General features: G+C 34.1%; 2 protein-coding genes across 4 annotated transcripts; both read left to right on the top strand.

Annotated features, from left to right (window-relative positions):
- The first annotated feature begins 340 nt into the window (after positions 1 to 340).
- Positions 341 to 3,867, top strand: LOC146950600 (putative aminotransferase TAT2). The gene is made up of 7 exons (XM_085746536.1): positions 341 to 702; positions 1,621 to 1,960; positions 2,331 to 2,549; positions 2,667 to 2,726; positions 2,895 to 3,050; positions 3,297 to 3,390; positions 3,493 to 3,867. Exons 1-7 carry the CDS (start codon positions 428 to 430, stop codon positions 3,606 to 3,608), a joined length of 1,260 nt encoding a protein of 419 aa, XP_085602662.1. The 5' UTR covers positions 341 to 427; the 3' UTR covers positions 3,609 to 3,867.
- Positions 3,868 to 4,690: 823 nt separating this feature from the next.
- LOC146950601 (reticulon-like protein B17) lies at positions 4,691 to 12,950 on the top strand. Of its 3 annotated transcripts, XM_085746539.1 has the most exons (9): positions 5,275 to 5,740; positions 5,844 to 5,997; positions 6,595 to 6,669; positions 6,759 to 6,900; positions 6,992 to 7,061; positions 7,176 to 7,241; positions 7,350 to 7,472; positions 7,933 to 8,039; positions 12,702 to 12,950. In XM_085746539.1, the coding sequence occupies exons 1-9, from the start codon at positions 5,368 to 5,370 to the stop codon at positions 12,792 to 12,794; spliced, it is 1,203 nt and encodes a 400-aa protein (XP_085602665.1). In that variant the 5' UTR covers positions 5,275 to 5,367; the 3' UTR covers positions 12,795 to 12,950. The 3 variants fall into 3 exon arrangements, with proteins under 3 accessions (XP_085602663.1, XP_085602665.1, XP_085602664.1); XM_085746537.1 differs by lacking the exon at positions 12,702 to 12,950 and having other exon boundaries at positions 4,691 to 5,740; positions 7,933 to 8,341; XM_085746538.1 differs by lacking the exon at positions 7,933 to 8,039 and having other exon boundaries at positions 5,276 to 5,740; positions 12,607 to 12,869.
- The last annotated feature ends 6,417 nt before the right edge of the window (positions 12,951 to 19,367 follow it).

Below are 19,367 nucleotides of genomic sequence, written 5' to 3' on the forward strand. Positions count from 1 at the left end.
AAAGTGTGAATGGAGCCACTCATAAAAACGGATGCAGATTTCCTGCTGTAACAGCAGGTGCTGTAAGTCATGCCAGCCATCCGATCAAATTCTAGTGGCTGAGATCAAAGTGTGTGAAAACTGACAGAATTATTGTAACCGTTGGATCAGTGTTCAATGGCTGAGATCGACCACTGCGTGAAACAGTTACAGCAGGGGATCCATAAATAAGCACATGTATTGTACGGGAAAAGAACCCACCAGTCCACGTCAGCAGTGTTAACTTGGACAAAATACAATAATAAATGGTGGAAAGTACTTTATAGTTTATACAATAATAGTCAGTGATATTGATAAAACTCAAGTGGAGTTTGTCTTTATTCGCACTTTCCATTTTTCTTCTCTGCTTCACCACATAGCTTCTTCTTCACTTGTTGACCAATCTCAAATGGAGAAAGGAAGTGACACTGAGAAGTGGAAGTTCCAAGGGAACAAAGGCTTGAACTCTTCAGCAGTTTCAGTTAGAGGTGTCTATAACATGCTTATGGATACTATTAACAACAATCAAAACAACAAAACTGTTATTCGTTTATGTCGTGTCGATCCAACAGATAATCCACTGTTTAGGACTACTTCAATAGCTCATGAGGCTGTTGCTGAAGCAGTACAGTCTTACAACTTCAATTGTTACCCTCCAACTGTTGGCTTACCTGATGCAAAGAGGTTTGTTGTTCACTCTTCGCCCTCATCTTGAAATAAATAATATTTGTGTGCCTTGAGTTAAATGTACGTGGACCGACTTATTTGAGTTTATCTACCGGTATAAACACTTGCAACACTATCTAAGAGAGCTCTTCACTATAGTTTACGAAAGTGGTTTTACTTTATTTTATCTTTTGATATGGAAAATGACTTATACATAGTCCTATTTTCAGCTTAGATCTATGTTTGTTTATTAATGTGATTGTAGTACCGAGTTTATGAAATGATTAAATCATTTAAGTGTAGCAGATATGACAATGGTGTGTTGGATGTATGAAAATACTAGACAAAAGAAGATTATGAATTATAAGTATTAGAGAAAGAGAGTTGGAATAGTACATATTATAGAAATGATGGTTGAATTTCGTCTTAGATAATTTGAGCGTGTGGAAAGAAGACATGGATTTCACAGTAAAGAGTGTAGATCAGATGGAGGCTAGGCGGCCTAATCTCTAGAGACCACAAAAACTTATACGAGAAACTATTCATAAAAACTTAAGAGGTCATTGATTTGGCTAGAAATATGATCTATAATGGAATATGAAGAAGTTGTTTGATCTATGTTGTAAACTACACCTATAAAGCTTGGTAGTCATTTTTGGTGTATATTATCAAATAATAAGCCTCAAGGTTTATCATTCAAATATGACACTCAGTCATGCAGTTGATAGCATATATTTATATACATACTTATAATTCATCTTCCAAGACCATGAGCAACATTCAATTTTTTATGTTCAATGTGAGATTATACTATGACATTCCTTGTGGACTATTGGTATGAATAATGATGGTATTTGGTAATCCAAAAAATGAAAACAATGTAACAGGTTTCTGTTGATTTGTTAATATATGCTGAACTTCCAAAAATAAAAACAGGGCTATTGCAAATTATCTCTCATCTGATCTTCCATACCAGTTATCACCAGAAGATATTTTTCTCACAGTTGGTGGAACACAGGCTATAGATATAATCTTACCTGTTCTTGCACGTCCTGGTGCCAACATTCTCCTTCCAAGACCAGGCTACCCACAATATGATTCTCGTGCCGCTTGTTGTCTCCTTGAAGTTCGCTACTTCGATCTTCTTCCTCAAAGAGGATGGGAAGTTGACCTTGATTCTGTTGAAGCCTTAACGGATGAGAACACTGTTGCTATGGTCCTCATCAATCCTAGCAATCCATGTGGAAATGTCTTCACATATCAACATTTAAAAAAGGTATACATGATATAAGAGTAAATCAATATTATAGTCCTTGAAATTGTAAGAGTCGGTCAAATTTGCGAATTAGCGATTTAGTTCCTTAAATTAAACAATCACAGTCAATTTAGTCCTTTGTTTCAAATTTAAGACTATGATTTTAAAGGTTATGTGTTTGTCTTGATGCAACAAGATACTATTAAAGTTAATATTTAAGTCTTTCATTGGTTTTGATTGATGTTCATTGAAGAGATAAGTTTTCTAATTCGTAAAGTTCATAGACTGATCCTCGAAATTTATAGGACAGAAATGTTAACTTAATGTAGCATTTAATTTACAATGTCTTAGAGTTGGAATCAAATGTGAACATTTTTCATTACTGTTGTAGGTTGCTGAGACTGCAAAGAAACTTAGAATCTGTATAATTGCTGATGAGGTTTATGCTCATGTGGCGTTTGGAAGCAATCCATTTGTGCCTATGGGAGTATTTGCATCAATAGTGCCAGTTATAACAATAGGATCCTTGTCAAAAAGATGGTTAGTTCCTGGTTGGAGAACTGGTTGGATAGCCACATGTGACCCCCACAAAAATTTTCAAAAAACTGGGGTTAGTTTTTCATTTTGTTTCCAATATTTATTGTGTTATTATTAACTCAATGTTACACTTTTCTCCTTCTATTGTAATGATAATACTATACTATATGATTTTTGTAATTGTTTTCAGATAGTGAAAAATATTGTCAGCTATTTGGAGATCACTGCTGACGCTCTAAGCTTTATGCAGGTAACGAATTTTCTAGCAGAAGCAAAATACAAGAGTAATAGAAAAGTAGTGTTGTAAATTTTGTTTTTTAATATACATGTAAGTACTTTGTAGTACCTGTATTTTTGTTTTCATGTTTTTTTATTCTTGAAACAAAACTACAGCAACTAATTAATTAACAAATTGCAGGCAGCAATACCTCAAATCCTTGAGAAAACAAAACCTGAATTCCATTTAAAAAATATGAATATCATGAAGGAAGCTGCAGACATATTCTATGATGTATGTAAGGAGATCCCTTGCTTGACATGCCCTCACAAACCAGAAGGAGCCATGTCTGCTATGGTATGTGGTAATGGTTTTAAATATTTAAATTGTGGTTGCGGTTACGCTGCAAACCTGTATATTGTGGTAGCATATAGACAGACGTGGCCGATGGGCCGCAATTGCAGTTGGTATGTTGTTGTGGAGACCTCTAACACATTGTGGCCGCATTGGCAGTGCAGACCACCACAATTTTGAATTAAAGAGTTTCAATGTTTTTATCATGGGATCAAAAGATATCAATCAAGAGTAAATTGAATGGAACAGGTGGAGATTAATTATGCACATGTTAAGGGCATTATTGATGATGTTGATTTCTGTGACAAACTGGCCAAAGAGGAATCTGTAATACTTCTTCCAGGTATGTAGAACATTTTTCTAGTCGTCAACATCAGAATTTCAGAATTTTTTATTTCATAAACTAAAGTCATGATTATTGATGTATAATATATGATCTCTGTAGGTGTTACTGTTGGACTAAAGAATTGGCTTCGGATTAGTCTTGCTGTTGACCCTTCTGATCTTGAAGAAGGCCTTAGTAGATTAAAAGCATTCAGCCTTCAGCATGCAACTAGTTAATAGGTTGTATGATAATAAGAGCTTCTTTTCTCATTCCATGATTCTTAAAAATTGTTCCCATCCGGACTTACCCATTCGAATGGAAAAAACACCGATTTTTTTTTTCTTCTTCCATATTTAACCATCCGAACGTGAGAAAAAGTAGTTTTTTCTTGCCCGGATTAGTAAATCCGGAAGGATGTGGTTAATAAGAAAACGGTTATAGTAATCAGTTACTTCTGTTATACTTCACATTGTTAGTTTTTCATATTTTTCTCAACTCACCGAGCCTTTATTGTAGACTTTTAGTTGATGTGTGTTGACTTGCTATTTTATTGGGAAAATAAGTTTGAACAAGCTGGGTCACCACCAGAAAACACCTATTATCTGGGAATATATTGGTAACTATCAAATGTTAAAAATCAGTCCATTAAATGTTACACGGTTTTGAACTTACTCCTCTAGTCAGAAAATTCCATCATCGAGTTTTGAGTGAGTAAAGGTTTAGAAAGTTAAAATGGTCGGAATTTGATATTGCAATGGCTAGAGGTTAGTGTTCAATTATGTTTGATTTCGTTTTAATTGTGTTGTGTAACATGTCTATCGAGTGTGAGACACGCATCGGTGTCTAAAACCGACACGACACCAACACATATGATTGTATTGAATTATGTCAGTGTTGACGTGTCGATGTCCGTATCTGAGCTTCATCATAGGTTAGTAGTTTCTCTAAACATCTTGAAAACTAATGTATACATGGTGGAGCTTTGGTGGCTTTATGAAGATTTATGTATGGCGAGAAGGATTATGTATTATTACGGTTGGAGGTAAAACTAGATTCACATGTCGTGGTTTATAGTTTGAAGAATCACAAAGAATTAAGGTAGTGCTATGCTACTGGTTGGGGTTTTGTGAAGAAATCAAAGCTTTATTATTTATTTATTTTTAAAAAGCTAGCAAACCATATGTTAATAAGTTTTATTCAGCATAAGATACGCTCAAACAAGAAACAAAATGCAAAGTAAGAAAAGTGATGATAAATCTTCTCAAAAAGAACTTCTATAAACAAAAATCATCTCAAGGTCATTTTTTCACTGTCATTTTAGTTAATTTGCATATGCATTTTTCAAGATTCAATTCTATGTTTTTATTTCGATTTAATACGACCTTTTAATGTTTAGATTTTTTGTTCTTCACTCATGTTTCCATATGAATTTTAGATTTGATACTTGAAATTCATATACAAGCAGACAAAAATGACCTTAAAAAGATAAAGTCCAAAATCATTATCTAAAAGTAAGTTAAGAGAAGACAAATAATGTAATTTTGTCAAATCTTGTGATTTCATATTATAGGGATTTCACCTATTGAGCTCGAAACTACAGATTTTACTTAAAAGACTTTAAATCTTGATGACATTTATAACTTTGTATTTATCTCTCTTAACCCATCGTTCTTTTTTCATAAAAATATCATAATCTAAACCTCTTGAATTCAATGAATGTATTCTCCTACTAGGCCAAACCTTGTGAGAGAAAAATTTGCCCCTTAATAAAACAACATTTTTCTTCCTTCAAAAAAAAAAAAAACAACATTTTTCGTATTTTCTGAAAATGTATAAAAAGAAAAGGAAAAAAAACTCATTAATTTCTCCAACGGCTAGTAACCCCCAAAATGTGATTCAAATTGATGCACCACACTGCAATTGCAAACAAAAACTCTTCCCTCTAAACCATTCATTCATTTCACAAACTCAAACCTTTCACTTCTTTCACAACTCATGGATTCATCAACACCACCTCCAAATCAATCACTTCCCATCATCACCGTTAAACCAATCCAACAATCTCCATCACCATCACCATCTCCTTCACCTTCACCTTCGCCACTCAGAAAATCCAAGACCCGTCTCATCGACCGTCTTGAAACAGCCGCTGATGAATCTCCTGAACCCGCCGGTGCAAAACGTCGTGGCAAAACCAGACTCACTCAAAACAACACTCGAAAACCAAGGAAACCGCGATACGAAGTTGAAATTCAACAAGAAAACAAAGATGGTGTTGTTGGGTTGGTTGAAGAAATTGGAAAACCTAGAAAGAGAAAATATAACACTCGACCCAAGAAGGAAAAACCTAACTTTCCTCAACCTTCAAGTATGTTAATGCAATGTATACTTCATATTTGAAATTATCTAACTGTTTTTGTTTCAATGAATCCCTAATTTTTTTTATTTTTTTTTTGTGATTTTGTGTGTAGAATTTGAAGAAGAAAATGGGGTTGATTTAGATCATATTGGGCAGTTAGTGAGTGATTTGGTTATGTGGAAAGATGTAACAAAATCAACCCTTTGGTTTGGACTTGGATGTATTTGTCTCTTATCTTCATGCTTTTCTCAAGGTTTCAGTTTCAGGTATTGCAATTTTTTCTTATAACCCTTTAATTTTGCTTAGTAAACCTTTAATTGGATTGCTTAACTATTACTTTTTCTTCTATTTAGCCCCTCAAAATCGGAGAGAGTGATAATTTAGGATTGATTTGATAGATTGAGAACAGTTTAGTTTTAGAGATTATTTATGCTATTAGTTTCAATTGTTCAGGATCAGATTGGAGAGAATCTCAGAATGATAGTTTAGGGACGAAATTGAAAGTTGTTTAGTATGACCCATAAGCACAAAAGATGGGCAAAGGGCTTTGGTACAGTTCAGGGTTATCATTGTAATATGGACAGTGTTATTATATATATGGCTTGTAACACCGTAAACAATAGTTCATTCAAATAGTAACAAGAAACTACAGTTGCTCTGTAATCGTAGACGTAGGCACACTTGGCCAAACTGCGTAAACAAACAATCGTGTTCATTGTCTTGTGATTGCTCGTTTCTTTGATCTTCAATTACAAGTTGCTGTTCTAACAAAAGTTAGTTTATTTTTATTATTTTTTTTTTTTAAATTTGTGATCTTTATTCTCATGGAGAAAAAACTGAGGTTTTCATACTTGATATTTCAGCATTGTCTCGGCCTTGTCACAATTGGCGATTCTCATTTTGGGTGTTTCATTTTTCTCAAATTCAATTTCTCAAAGGTACTCTTTTGCTTCTGATAGCTAATTATTCTCTAAACTATCTATTTCATCTAGTGTTGTTATTTTATGATTTTCTATTTGTATTTCAGCAAAGGGGTTGAAGAGAAGAGTTATGTCAAGATTAAAGAAGATGATGTTTTGCGTCTTGCAAAATTGATTCTTCCTGCTTTAAATTTTGCAGTTTCAAGGACCAGGGTGCTATTCTCAGGAGAACCATCAATGACCCTTAAAGTAATCCACAATGTTCTTATTCTGAATTTGATTTTGTATAATCAGATCTATAATAATTGCTAACAAATGATTAATAATTTTCTTGTTGCAGGTAATTCCTTTTCTTCTACTAGGAGCTGAATTTGGCCACTTAATTACAATCAGGAGGCTATGTGTCACTGGTTAGGACACCATGAACTCTATCATCTATATAACCTTTTCTTTGAAAACCCAATGTCAATTATAGTTCGCTTTTTGTCATTGTTAAAATGCTTATACATACTATAAACATACAGGTTTTTTTGTCAGCTTCACAATCCCAAAACTTTATTCTTGCTACACTAGTCAGATAGACAAGAGAGGTACGTATGACTTCATGATCACACTAACTTGTTGAAGCTTTTGTAGGTATCTATATATACACTTTTTTGTGCTTAATAGTTGAAAGCTTGTGTTATATGCATATGCAGCTGAGGGTTTGAAACTATTGTTGTTGGATACATGGTGTGCTTGCACTCACAAGAAGAAATTAACGGTGTCCGTACTTTTGACATTCTGGAATCTATCTTCAATCAAAACTCGAATCTTTACAGGTAACACTTGCATAAGTAATTATTATAGCATAATAAGTTCAGATCATTTATACTAATTCACAGCCTTCTGCAAAATGTCTTAGTAATTATTGATTAAGTGGAAAGATAACTGTGGTTTGTTCTGTCACCTTAACAAATCACTCCTGCACAAATTTATGTTCAATTTTTCTCTGTGTGCTAGGTGGATACAATTTCTTACATGTTTTGCTGTTGTTTTATCACTACACAAAAATTTAATCTTCTATCTAGTCTATATAAAAAAATGGCCTTCCACTGCAATGTATTGGAGTTTATTCAGCAATATGCTGGTTCTTTTAGACTCATGTTGCAACACATGAGTTACTGCCACTATGAATCTTAAAATCCAAGGAGTTATTTATTTATGGACAGATATATTTGCATATATTGATTTTAAAACCTTTGTCAAAGTTGATTCTTATGATATCATTTTTGTTGGCAGCTTTTATGTTGCTGGTACTATTCAAATACTTAAAGCAGCATGTGGTGCTGCAATTACAAGATGGAAAAGCACAAGTAGGTGAGAAGGAACAACAGAAAAAAGAACCGGTGGTGGTAAAAACAGAAGAACAGGAAACTCAACTGGCATTAGTGGTACTTAAATCAGATTCAGAAAATAAGGAGAATTAATGTGGTTGGTAGTTCGATCGTAGGCGGTTCAACCAAGAGAACCCGCCTTTCATATTCCCATCAAATTCCTCTTGTGTACGGAGAAAATATTGTTGGTATGTGAGAATTCATCTCGCATGGAGTACATAATTCCTGACGTCTTTTAGTTACGGCTAAACAATGTTAGAAAAGGAAAGTGAACAAATAGTTAGCATATTAATTACTTTTAAGGAGAATTAAAATGGTGCATCGGGCTGCCCATTTTTTAGTTACTTATTGGTTAAGCTAGCTTTAAAAAAAATGGAGGGTAGTTTTTATAATAGTTATTCTTCGGCAAAATTACATTAATAGTCCCTTAACTTAATTTTAAGTAACATTTTAATCCTTTATCTTATTTTTTTTCCCATTTTAATCCTTTAACTTTTTAAATGTTAACACTATTATCCTTTTTTACATAAAAAGTTCAAAAACCCAGCAAATTCATAACAAAAATAAGTTATTCATCAATAAACTCGTATCTTCAACAAAAACCAAAGACCCAGCAACTATTCATAACAATTTCAGAAAAAATGCAATCCAATTTCACTCTCTGTCTCACATAATCTTATAAGTTACAAGTTTCACATAAACTTACTAATTATTGATTGATTTCCCACTGCTCTTACAAGTTACAATCCATATGTCATGTCCAAAGGGCCAAACAAGTGTTTACCATATATGCCACAAAGCAACAAAAGAGATGAATATGTGTTGGTGCGTAGCTGCTTTCATTTATCGCACAACCAATATGCCAAAACTATTAGGATTCAAAATCCAAAAGCAACAATAAGCTTCAAGTTTGTATTTTGTAATACAGGTTTCTCTCTATTTCTCTCTCACACAAAGGCAAAGTATCATTAAGAGTTTGGGTTTGTTTAATTGAGAGAAGTGGGTGTAGGTTGTATAAGAGGTTGAAGGGGGTTGAGATTGAAAATTTGCATCATTAATCAATTAGGGGTAAGTGGATACGGAAGGTAAGAAGAAGAAAAAAGGATAACTTTGATTATGGAATCAACTGCAGGAAAGAGATGGGTAAAGGAAAATTAGGAAAGTAGGGAGAAGGTTGATATTGTTGTTTGATTTTTCTTTTCTTCAACCTGGATTTCCTTTTGAACAAGGATAGAGAGCACAAATCTTATATACAAAAACAGAAATTATGAAGGGGATTTTATGAAGTCATGTGATTCTGGGTTTTTCTATGAAGATATGAGTTTGTTGCTGAAAATTTATTTTTTGTTATGATTTTGCTGGGTTTTTGTAAAAAAGGAGAATAGTGTTAACATTTAAAAAGATAAAGGATTGAAATGGGAAAAAAATAAGATAAATGACCAAAACGTTACCTGAAATTAAGTTAAAGGACTATTAGTGTAATTTTGCCTTATTCTTCTTTCGAAAAAAAAAATCTACATTTAAAATATTTATTAGTTTAATATTTACTTAAACGTTAATCTATTTCTAGTTAAACTGAAGAAATAGAAATTGAAAGCAACTAAAGGCATTAAAGATATTACATGAAATTTACAGTCATATTTTTCAAGTTTTCAAAAACAAGTAGAAATGTTAGAGATTTTTGTACAATTCATTTACCTCAATGTCAAAATGATTTTGGTAGAATCATCGATATAAAGAATCCGTCATGCATGCATCATATAATGATGATGTGAAGTACTAGCTGAGAAAATATAAGATATGTTATACATAATATGTATGTTGAGAATTACTTGAGTATTCACAACTTCATAAAAGAATATTAATAAGAGAGTTTGTTATCTTATCTTATATTATTAATTTCTTGCGTGTTCTAAAACATTTCTGATTATATGATAAAAGCATATTAAAAACACCCTCCAAAAGATGTGGAGGATCGGAAAGAAACACTTTGATAATAATACAAAAAAAAAAAAAACTTTAATGCATATGTATTGATTAATTAGCTTCCTCCTCTTCCTTTATCAAATATCAATGGCCGCGACAACGTAATGTTTTCTCGCATCCTCTTGTATATTTGTTAACTTCTAGCTCTTGGCAGTTTTCAGGATGTAATTTGTTGCATCCATGATTATTGTCACGTAACATTGCCCCATATCCAAGAAATTTAATGGCTTCAGCATCTTGGGCAAAAAGTGAGCAAACTAAAAGAGTGCTAAGAACATCACACAATGGAGACATTCATTTTTGGGTGCTTACTGATCACTCACTAAAGATATCCTCACATCGACATCGTGAATTGAACCCACAAAGTTGCGCGTTAGTCAACTCATTACCAACTAAATCAACGTTTATTGGCAATTATATATTGATAAAAGTTATGTTGAATTTAATATAATTTAAACTGAAGTTTAATGAAGGATAAAATTGAAAAACATATAAAAAAATTAGAATTAAAATGTAGGATTATATTTAAAAAGAACAAAAATTGCTAATATAATCAATTTTAATAATAAGAAAAGCAGACTTGTCACGTAAGAGCATTTGGATGAGATGGTAGATGATCTATTCCATCTAAACCGTTGTATGCCGAGTATATCCAGTTTACGCAAAAAAAAAATAGACATTTCAAAAGAAAATAGCAATAGCAGATAATTATAATGCATATTTTCAAAACTAAGATAGCTTCTCTTCCATTAATATCCTTAGTTTGATGCACACGTTGTAATTATAATGCATAGTTTTAGCCTACATGTTGCGTGGATACTTTTTTGCAGATATTCAACGGGTGTGAGTCTAATTTTCATCTTTAAATGGAGAAGAGGGATTAAGCATAAAACGAGTGAGGAACCAAAGTTTTAAATCTCGGATACACACCTCTTTGACCCCACACACATGTCCTCATTTTTTGTGTAAACTCATCCCAAAGTTTTATGTATGTATGTATGTATGTATGTATGTATGTATGTATGTATGTATGTATGTATGTATGTATGTATGTATGTATGTATGTTGTTCTAGAGTAGATCAAGAATAGTATTGTTAAGTAAGAATTTGAATTGGTGTTATATGTAGAGTGCTTTTGAAGGCTTCATTTCGAATAAGATGTAACATATGTTATATGGCATTCGACAAAATACAATTGAAAAAGTCATGTTAATCGGTGCGTATTTTTTAACATTTCTCTCAAAATATAATAAAAGAATCGTTATATAGATTAATGTTTACATTACAGAGGAGCCTAATCTTAGTTAGGCATAACAAAGTACATATAGTTTTTCTGTAACAACAATAAATCCCGTCGTCTACTTCGCCCCTGGCCCTCCACGACACCTTTCTTCTGTCTCACAGCCTCTCTGATATGTGTTTGCCGGTTTTGGGCTGCAGCTACCTGGATTTTTTCTGCTGCATGGGATAGTGTCTCTTTGCATTGCAGGATTACCGATAACATTGACAGCCTCAACGTCTTGAATTACAAGTGTGCAAATCAAAAGAGCACTAAGGAACACAACCAATGTTGTCTTTGTCATTGCCATAGTCGTAAATAAATATGAAGTCGGTGATGATTTAATTTATCGATCACAACTTAATTTTCTTTAGGAGGATGCATGCGTTTAAATAATACTCTTTTCACTCTATAATTAGGCATTTGTGAAATTTTAGCAACTATACAAATTAAACATAGAGTCTAAATGTGTAAAGAAAACAACCTATAATTGGTTACGTTGAAGGAGATTCTTGGTTGTCCAAAAGAATAGGAGAATCAAAGAAATTCAATGTGTTTTTCTTGGCCACCAATTGAAAATTATTCATAGAGAAATAATATTTGAACAACTATTTTCGATAACTTTTGTGACAACTTTCTCTATCATATTCATATTATGTTTTTACTTTCTCTCATATTCACACTAACTTGTTGAAGCTTTCGTAGGTATCTATATCTACACATTTTTGTGCTTAATAGCTGAAAACTTGTGATATATGCAGCTGGGGGTTTGAAACTATTGTTATTGAATACATGGTGTGCTTGCACTCACAAGAAGAAATTAATGGTGTCGGTACTTTTGACATTCTGGAATCTATCTTCAATCAAAACTCGAATCTTTACCGGTAAAACTTGCATAAGTAATTATTATAGCATAATAAGTTCAGATCACTTATACTAATTCACAGCCTTCTGCAAATTGTCTTAAGATATTTTTTTATTAAGTGGAAGATAAATGTGGTTTGTTCTGTCACCTTAACAAATCACTCCTGCACAAATTTATGTTCAATTTTTCTATGTGTTTTAGGTACCTTATTCTATCTAGTCTATATAAAAAAATGGCCTTTAACTACAATGTGTTGGAATTTATTCAGCAATGCGTTTCCTTATAATTCTACGTTGGTTCTTTTTAGACTCATGTTGCAACACATGAGTTACTGCTACTATGAATCTTAAAATCCAAGGAGTTATTTATTTATGGACAGATATATTTACATATATTGATTTTAAAACCTTTGTCATAGTTGATTCTTATGATATCATTTTTGTTGGCAACTTTTATGTTGCTGGTACTATTCAGATACTTAAAGCAGCATGTAGTGCAGCAATTACAAGATGGAGAAGTAGAAGTAGGTGAGAAGGAACAATAGAAAAAAGAACTAGTGGTGGTAAAAACAGAAGAACAGGAAACTCAACTGGCATTAGTGGTACTTAACTCAGATTCAGAAAATAAGGAGAATTAATGTGGTTGGTAGTTCGATCGTAGGCGGTTCAACCAAGAGAACCCGCCTTTCATATTCCCATCAAATTCCTCTTGTGTACGGAGAAAATATTGTTGGTATATGTGAGAATTCATCTCGCATGGAGAGTACATAATTCCTGACGTTGTTTAGTTACGGCTAAACAATGTTAGAAAAGGAAAGTGAACAAATTGTTATAAGAGAAGTTAACTTTTTCCTTTTTTTAGCATATTAATTACTTTTAAGGAGAATTAAAATGGTGCATCGGGCTGCCCTTTTTTTAGTTACTTATTGGTTAAGCTAGCTTTAAAAAAAATGGAGGGTAGTTTTTTTAATAGTTATTCTTCTTTCGGAAAAAATCTACATTTAAAATATTTATTAGTTTAATATTTACTGTAAACGTTAATCTATTTCTAGTTAAACTGAAGAAATAGAAATTGAAAGCAACAAAAGGCATTAAAGATATTACATGAAATTTACAGTCATATTTTTCAAGTTTTCAAAAACAAGTAGAAATGTTATAGATTTTGGTACAATTCATTTAACTCAATGTCAAAATGATTTTGGTAGACTCAACTCAATTCATCATGCATGCATCATATATATAATGATGATGTGAAGTACTAGTAGAGAAGATATCTATAGATAATAATAAAGCAAACTTAGTATTATGGCAAGTGTGACATTTGTCAACAAAATAAGAGTGCTTGCTCATTTTAGACTTGCTATTAGTAGTAATCTTTCTTTATTGGTTTTTTAATTAATTTTTTTTTAATTTTTATAATATTTCTGATCAATAGCAAAACGCATGAAAACGGTTCAAACTTTGCCTTGAAAATAACCGAGCCACATGAGAAATTAATGGGCTTTCCATTACAAATGTGTCATCCCACAACACCTATTCCTTTCTTCCTTTCCAATGCAAACGGTAGCTCCTCTCCTTTTTTTTTTTAAAAAAAATTTCCTCTTCAGATTCCCTTTTGCATTTATCTCAATTTACTCGATTTTCTACACATAAGGGTTGTGTGTAAGAGAGAAGATGTATCTAGAAAGATTTGCTGCCAAAAGCCCACACAAACTCACCTCTATCTCTTTCTTTCTCTTTCTCCTATGTCGATCTGCTACACTGGCTGCCGCCTTTTCCTCTCAATCTCTGACCATCCTATGTTTCTTTTCTTCTCTCTTTGTTAGGTAAGTATTGATTTATGTTCTCTCCTTATCACCACATTCAAAAAACTCTAATCGACACTCTTCTTCGAACAAAATATGCAGACGACTATAATAAAGGCATTGAACTCTGCCTTTAAAGAAGGAATGTAAGCTAATTCTGAAATCTTCTTGATGGTTGAAGAGGTAGGTTATAAACTTTCCCTGCATAGTATATTGGGTTACTTATTGTCGGGGTTTCCCTTTTTTCATCCATTGTTATACCCTAATTTTGGACCTAAAAATACTAACTCAATTCTTTTTTTCTTGCATTACAAGCCATTTGAACTGTCTCTGATCAATTGCATCTTTCCCTGCATTTTATTTCAATGTTATTTGAAAAATTCACATGTAAGGGTATTTTAGTCATTTCCTATGTCAAAATTCCTTTCAGTCTTTTAAAATTTGTTTGAGTCCTTTCAAGTAGTTTGAATAAGTCCTTATTTCATTCTATGTCAAAATCCAGTTCAAAAATTGCGTTTGAAGTAATCTTGAGTCAGTTGTGCCCCTAGGGGCATTTTAGTCTTTTCATGTGTTAAAACTCTGTTCAAATCCCAAAAATTGTCTCTGAGTCTATTAATTTGCTTGTATAAGTTCTTGCTTTAATTTCCTGTTAAAAATCCATTTTAAAATTTGCATCCGAGTCATTTTTAGTCGTTTTAGCCCTAGGGGCATTTTGGTCATTTCACACGAAATTTCGGCAGAGAGAGGTTACTTTAAAGTACCTCATTTAGGCCATTGGTTCGTTTTAGTCCGTTTTGTCAATTTTAATCGTTTCACTTTACGTTATTTGCCGGTTACCAATTTTAATTCATTTTATTTTATTTTTAAGTCCTAAATTTCTAAAATTTGCATTTTTAGTCCATTTTTGTCCAAGTCATAGTCCAATGCCACGTGTCAGCTTTTTATTTGTCCATAGGAAGTTTGTTATGCCACATGTCATCATCTAACAGGTCCAGGCAGTTACACATCAGCTATAAAAGCTGACTCAATGGTCAAAGGTCAGGGTCACCATTCATTTCTTTCCACATCATCACAAACACCTTTTCTCATTCTCTCTCCACAAAAACAGATCAAAAGTCAGAAAATCTGAAGAACTTGCTTGAAGTTCATCAAGAACTTCAACAAGATCCTTCCAGATCCTCCATAACCGTCACACACATAAACCCTCACCGCCACTGTAACAGCTCAAAACCACCGCAATTATACACAAAAAAGTCCAGAAATCACAATCATCATCGATCACACCAAGAACTCAACGTATCACAGCATCACCGGTTCATCAACAACCGCAAAATCTGTCACGTTTCCAAAAAATCACAGCAATTTTCAAGGTCGTGAATCGTAACTGCAAGCGATAACAACAACTGCTACCGAAGCTAAATCGCACCAGTAACAAAGAAGAAGAGGAAGAATCCAATTTATTTTTGGATTTGAAGGAAACGCGAAGCTTTTTTTCGTGATCTTTCCTCTTTCTCCGAATCCAGCTCAAGGTATATCGATTCACCCTTTCTATACACCTTTTTAGAAATTTACGAAGCTTAAAAGTTAGATCCACGCCTCTCCGATTCTTACCTTCAAAAACGAAGCCTGGATTTGGTTTTAGAAGTGAAAAACGATTTCGAAACTGTAAAAAATTTTGAGATCCGAGTTAGTTTGGTTTTCCGGCGACGGCACCAGAAGGTGACCGGCCGCCGCGCCGGAGAAGAAGAGCAGAATCGGAGAAGAAGACCTAGTTGCAGACTCTCTCTCTCTAAAACATCTTAGAGAGAGAGTCATTTTGATGTCTTATGATTTTTTTCTTCATTTTTTGCTTATATACCATACCTGGATCCCACGCGCGCGTGCCTTTGTTTCATACTGTGTTCCCTCATGTTGTGGCCGTTGGATACGTTGATGTGCCACGTGTACACACATGACCTGATCTGCTTATCTGCTTGGGCCTTTCCTTGCAGATTCTGTGATTTTCCATTTTTTTGCTATTCTACGCGCTACTCCTTGCTATTTGCACACCTTCATGCTCAAAAACTTTGTTAAAAATTCCAATTAATTTTTCATGTGTTTTTGACTAGTTTCTTGACTTTCTTGTGATGCTGTTATGTGTTGAATTTGGATAAAAAATAAGTAGCATTTTTTCAATTGTTTATTACATGTGTTAAATCTTGTGAAAATTTTACATGTTCTTGTGATAAAAAATTCTTTAAAAATTCCAAAGAAATTCATGAGTGTTTCTTGATAATTTTGTGACCTTTTAGTGTTAATTTTACATAATAAAAATTGGTAAAAAATAATGTGGCTAATTTTCTTACTATTTTTGTGATATTTTGTGCTAAAAATGAATGAAAATTTGCTTGATTTTAATCCCAATTGCTTGATGAATATTTGCGACCTATACCACTTGCTTTCATAGAGTTTTAGCCACTGTTTGTGTTTGATATTAATGCATGAGTGTGAATCTTGATTAGTTACTTAGCTCACAAGTTACTTGTGTAAATAAATAATGCAAATATGTCTAAGTTTGCTTCTAAAGTGCCAAGTTAACCATGTTATCTTAATTCCCATTCCAAAATCAGATTCTAAACCTTTAAAAGTGTATTGGAATGTGAGAATTATAGGTCACATGAGTCTTGCACTTTATGAACAAATTTTAGTCATATTTGCACTCATTTTGCCTTTATTTTGGTTTGCTTTCCATCCTTTATGTTATAGTGTCTTTCTTGCTTTATTTCTTTTGATATTGCCATGTGTTACTAACCATTTCATTTCATGTCTCATATTCATCATAAGCATTCACACTTCATCTTCCTCTCCACCTTATTTCTTGCACTTTAAGTTTCAATTTCATGCAAAAATTAGAATGTAAAGATTTAGGAGTTCTTGTAATATTTTACTTTCATGCAATTTAAATTTCTTGGCAAAGAGGCCATAGAATGTATCTAGGGTGTGATGTAATAAGGACAATGGACTCTAATAAATGTACACCGACACAAGCACCGACACATGCACACACTTCACTTTAGGTATATAACTAGAATATGCATGTTTAGATGTATGTTTAGGATTGTATGTTTAGATGAATGTTTAGGCTTTATACTTAGAGAAAATCAACTTTCCAAAAAAATGTGAACAAACTATCACTCAAACCTTTTTTCATAATAAACCTTGGGATCAAAATCCCATTGTATTTTCCTTTTCTTTTTCTTAATCAAATTTCAATGAAAAGTAACCATACTTAGACCATACTTTGCAAATAACTAATCAAACCCCACATTTTTCCAATCTCATGCCCTTGAGGCCTCTCAATCTCCATTCTCCAAAATTCCAATTTTCAAACTTAAAATCAACCAACAAAAACAAAAACATTTTTGGAAGAGAACTACGGTGGATTTGATCCCTTAAACGGGTACGTAGGCAAGGAACAAAAATTCCTTCAATTCAAATAAAATAAAAATCCAAAAACATTCTTCTCCCTCCAATTCTTCACTTAGAAAATTCTTAGGCTTAATATCATCTTTCAAAATAGCATTTACAAATAAAGCGCGCGCGTAGAAATTAAAGACGGTTCCTATAGGATACTATAGTCGTTATGGGTGCCTAACACCTTCCCGTAGCGAAAACAACTCCCGGACCTCGATTCTCAAGGGTTTTGCTTACTTTTTCCCTTCCCCAGAAAAAATAAGATATCACCGGTTTAAAAAGGTTCAAACGTAATCAATGTTTGACACCCGAAAACCAAGATAAAACAGCTGGCGACTTCACTGGGGAGCTTTTCGAGAGTTACGCCTAGTCTTTATTTCCACGCTTGCGCTTGTATTTTTACTTGCTTCTTTTACTTGTTTTCTTATGTGAATAAATGTTTAAATTCTTGCAAACGTGTGGGGTGAGAATATCAAAAGTCCTGCACCCGGGCTGAGTGAACTTAGGATTTAGGAGGGATATAATCGACAATTCATTCCGGGGGTTGTCTCGTGTTTTGGATTATGCGATCAATCCCACATAGCTGAGGCATTTTGGGGGTGATGTTGTCGGCGCGTGTTGTCGCGTTTAGGCACTTTACTTCTAATTGTTCTATGACGCTATGAACCGTAGATAACCAAACCCATCCATGGCCATTTTCTAGGACGTAGTGCGGAGGCTAAACCGAGTGTCGTCTCGAGTTTTAGTCGTCACGCGATACTACACTCAAGTTAGACCTTCCGCGGATAATCATGGAGCGAGTGTTGTCTCGTGACACCATGACATACGTCGGAGAGGTTGCAACTTGGGAACCTTTTAGAACCCGGTTACTATTTCCTAAAGCCCTAGTTTCACCGGACACCGTGTCCACCCATGACTCCTCGACTTTGAACTTCAACCCACCATGTTTTCTCCGAACTTGAACATAATCATGCATTCATGCATACATGCATACACGCATAAACTTTTTCCATGCATTGTTATCGAAGGGCTTAGACAAAGTTGAATTTGTAAACATTGTAGGAATGAAGAGGACTAATTCCTACAAGTTCAAGGAAGTGGATTTGGCTAGTTTGAGAGATTTGGCACTCAAGATTGAGGATCCGACTGGTTTCCGACGTCGCTACGGGGCTTTACTTCCTATTCTTCATACTAATGTGGATGAGAAGCTTGTGCACACTCTAGTGCAATTCTATGACCGGGACTATCGGTGCTTTACTTTTCCGAACTTTCAGCTGGTGCCTACTCTAGAGGCTTATTCTTCCTTGATGGATCTGTCTATTGCTAAGGGGGTACCTTTCTCAGGACTTGAGCCTCCTCTTACTCCATTGGTTATTGCTAAGGATCTCTATCTCAAGACCACCGATGTCTCCAAGAATCTTGTCACTAAGGTACACATCCGAGGATTCACTTCAGAGTATCTTCTTGGGAAAGCCAACCTCAATACCACTTGTCAGGACACTCTCGAGGCTATTCTTGCACTTCTCATTTATGGGCTTATTCTCTTTCCGAATCTTGATGGCTTCGTGGACATGAATGCTATTATGATCTTCCACTCCAAGAATCCGGTTCCTACTTTGCTAGCTGACACATACCATGCTATTCATGATCGTTCCGGCAAGGGTCGTGGATACATTCTTTGTTGTGTGCCTCTTCTCTATAGGTGGTTTATTTCGCACCTTCCGGAGTCTTTCCATGACAATCCGGAGAATTGGTCTATTTCACAGAGGATTATGGCTCTCACTCCTAATGAGGTGGTTTGGCTCACTCCCGCTTCTAGGGTTAAGGAAATCATCTTCGGTGGTGGAAAGCTTCTTAATGTACCTCTTCTTGGTACCCGGGGTGGAATCAACTATAACCCGGAGCTCGCTTTGCGACAATTTGGTTTCCCGATGAAAAATAAACCCATCAATC

The sequence above is a fragment of the Medicago sativa genome, chromosome 2 (genome assembly GCF_051527215.1).
Source record: "Medicago sativa cultivar Bolivia chromosome 2, Bolivia_mono, whole genome shotgun sequence".
Classification (NCBI taxonomy): Eukaryota; Viridiplantae; Streptophyta; class Magnoliopsida; order Fabales; family Fabaceae; genus Medicago; species Medicago sativa.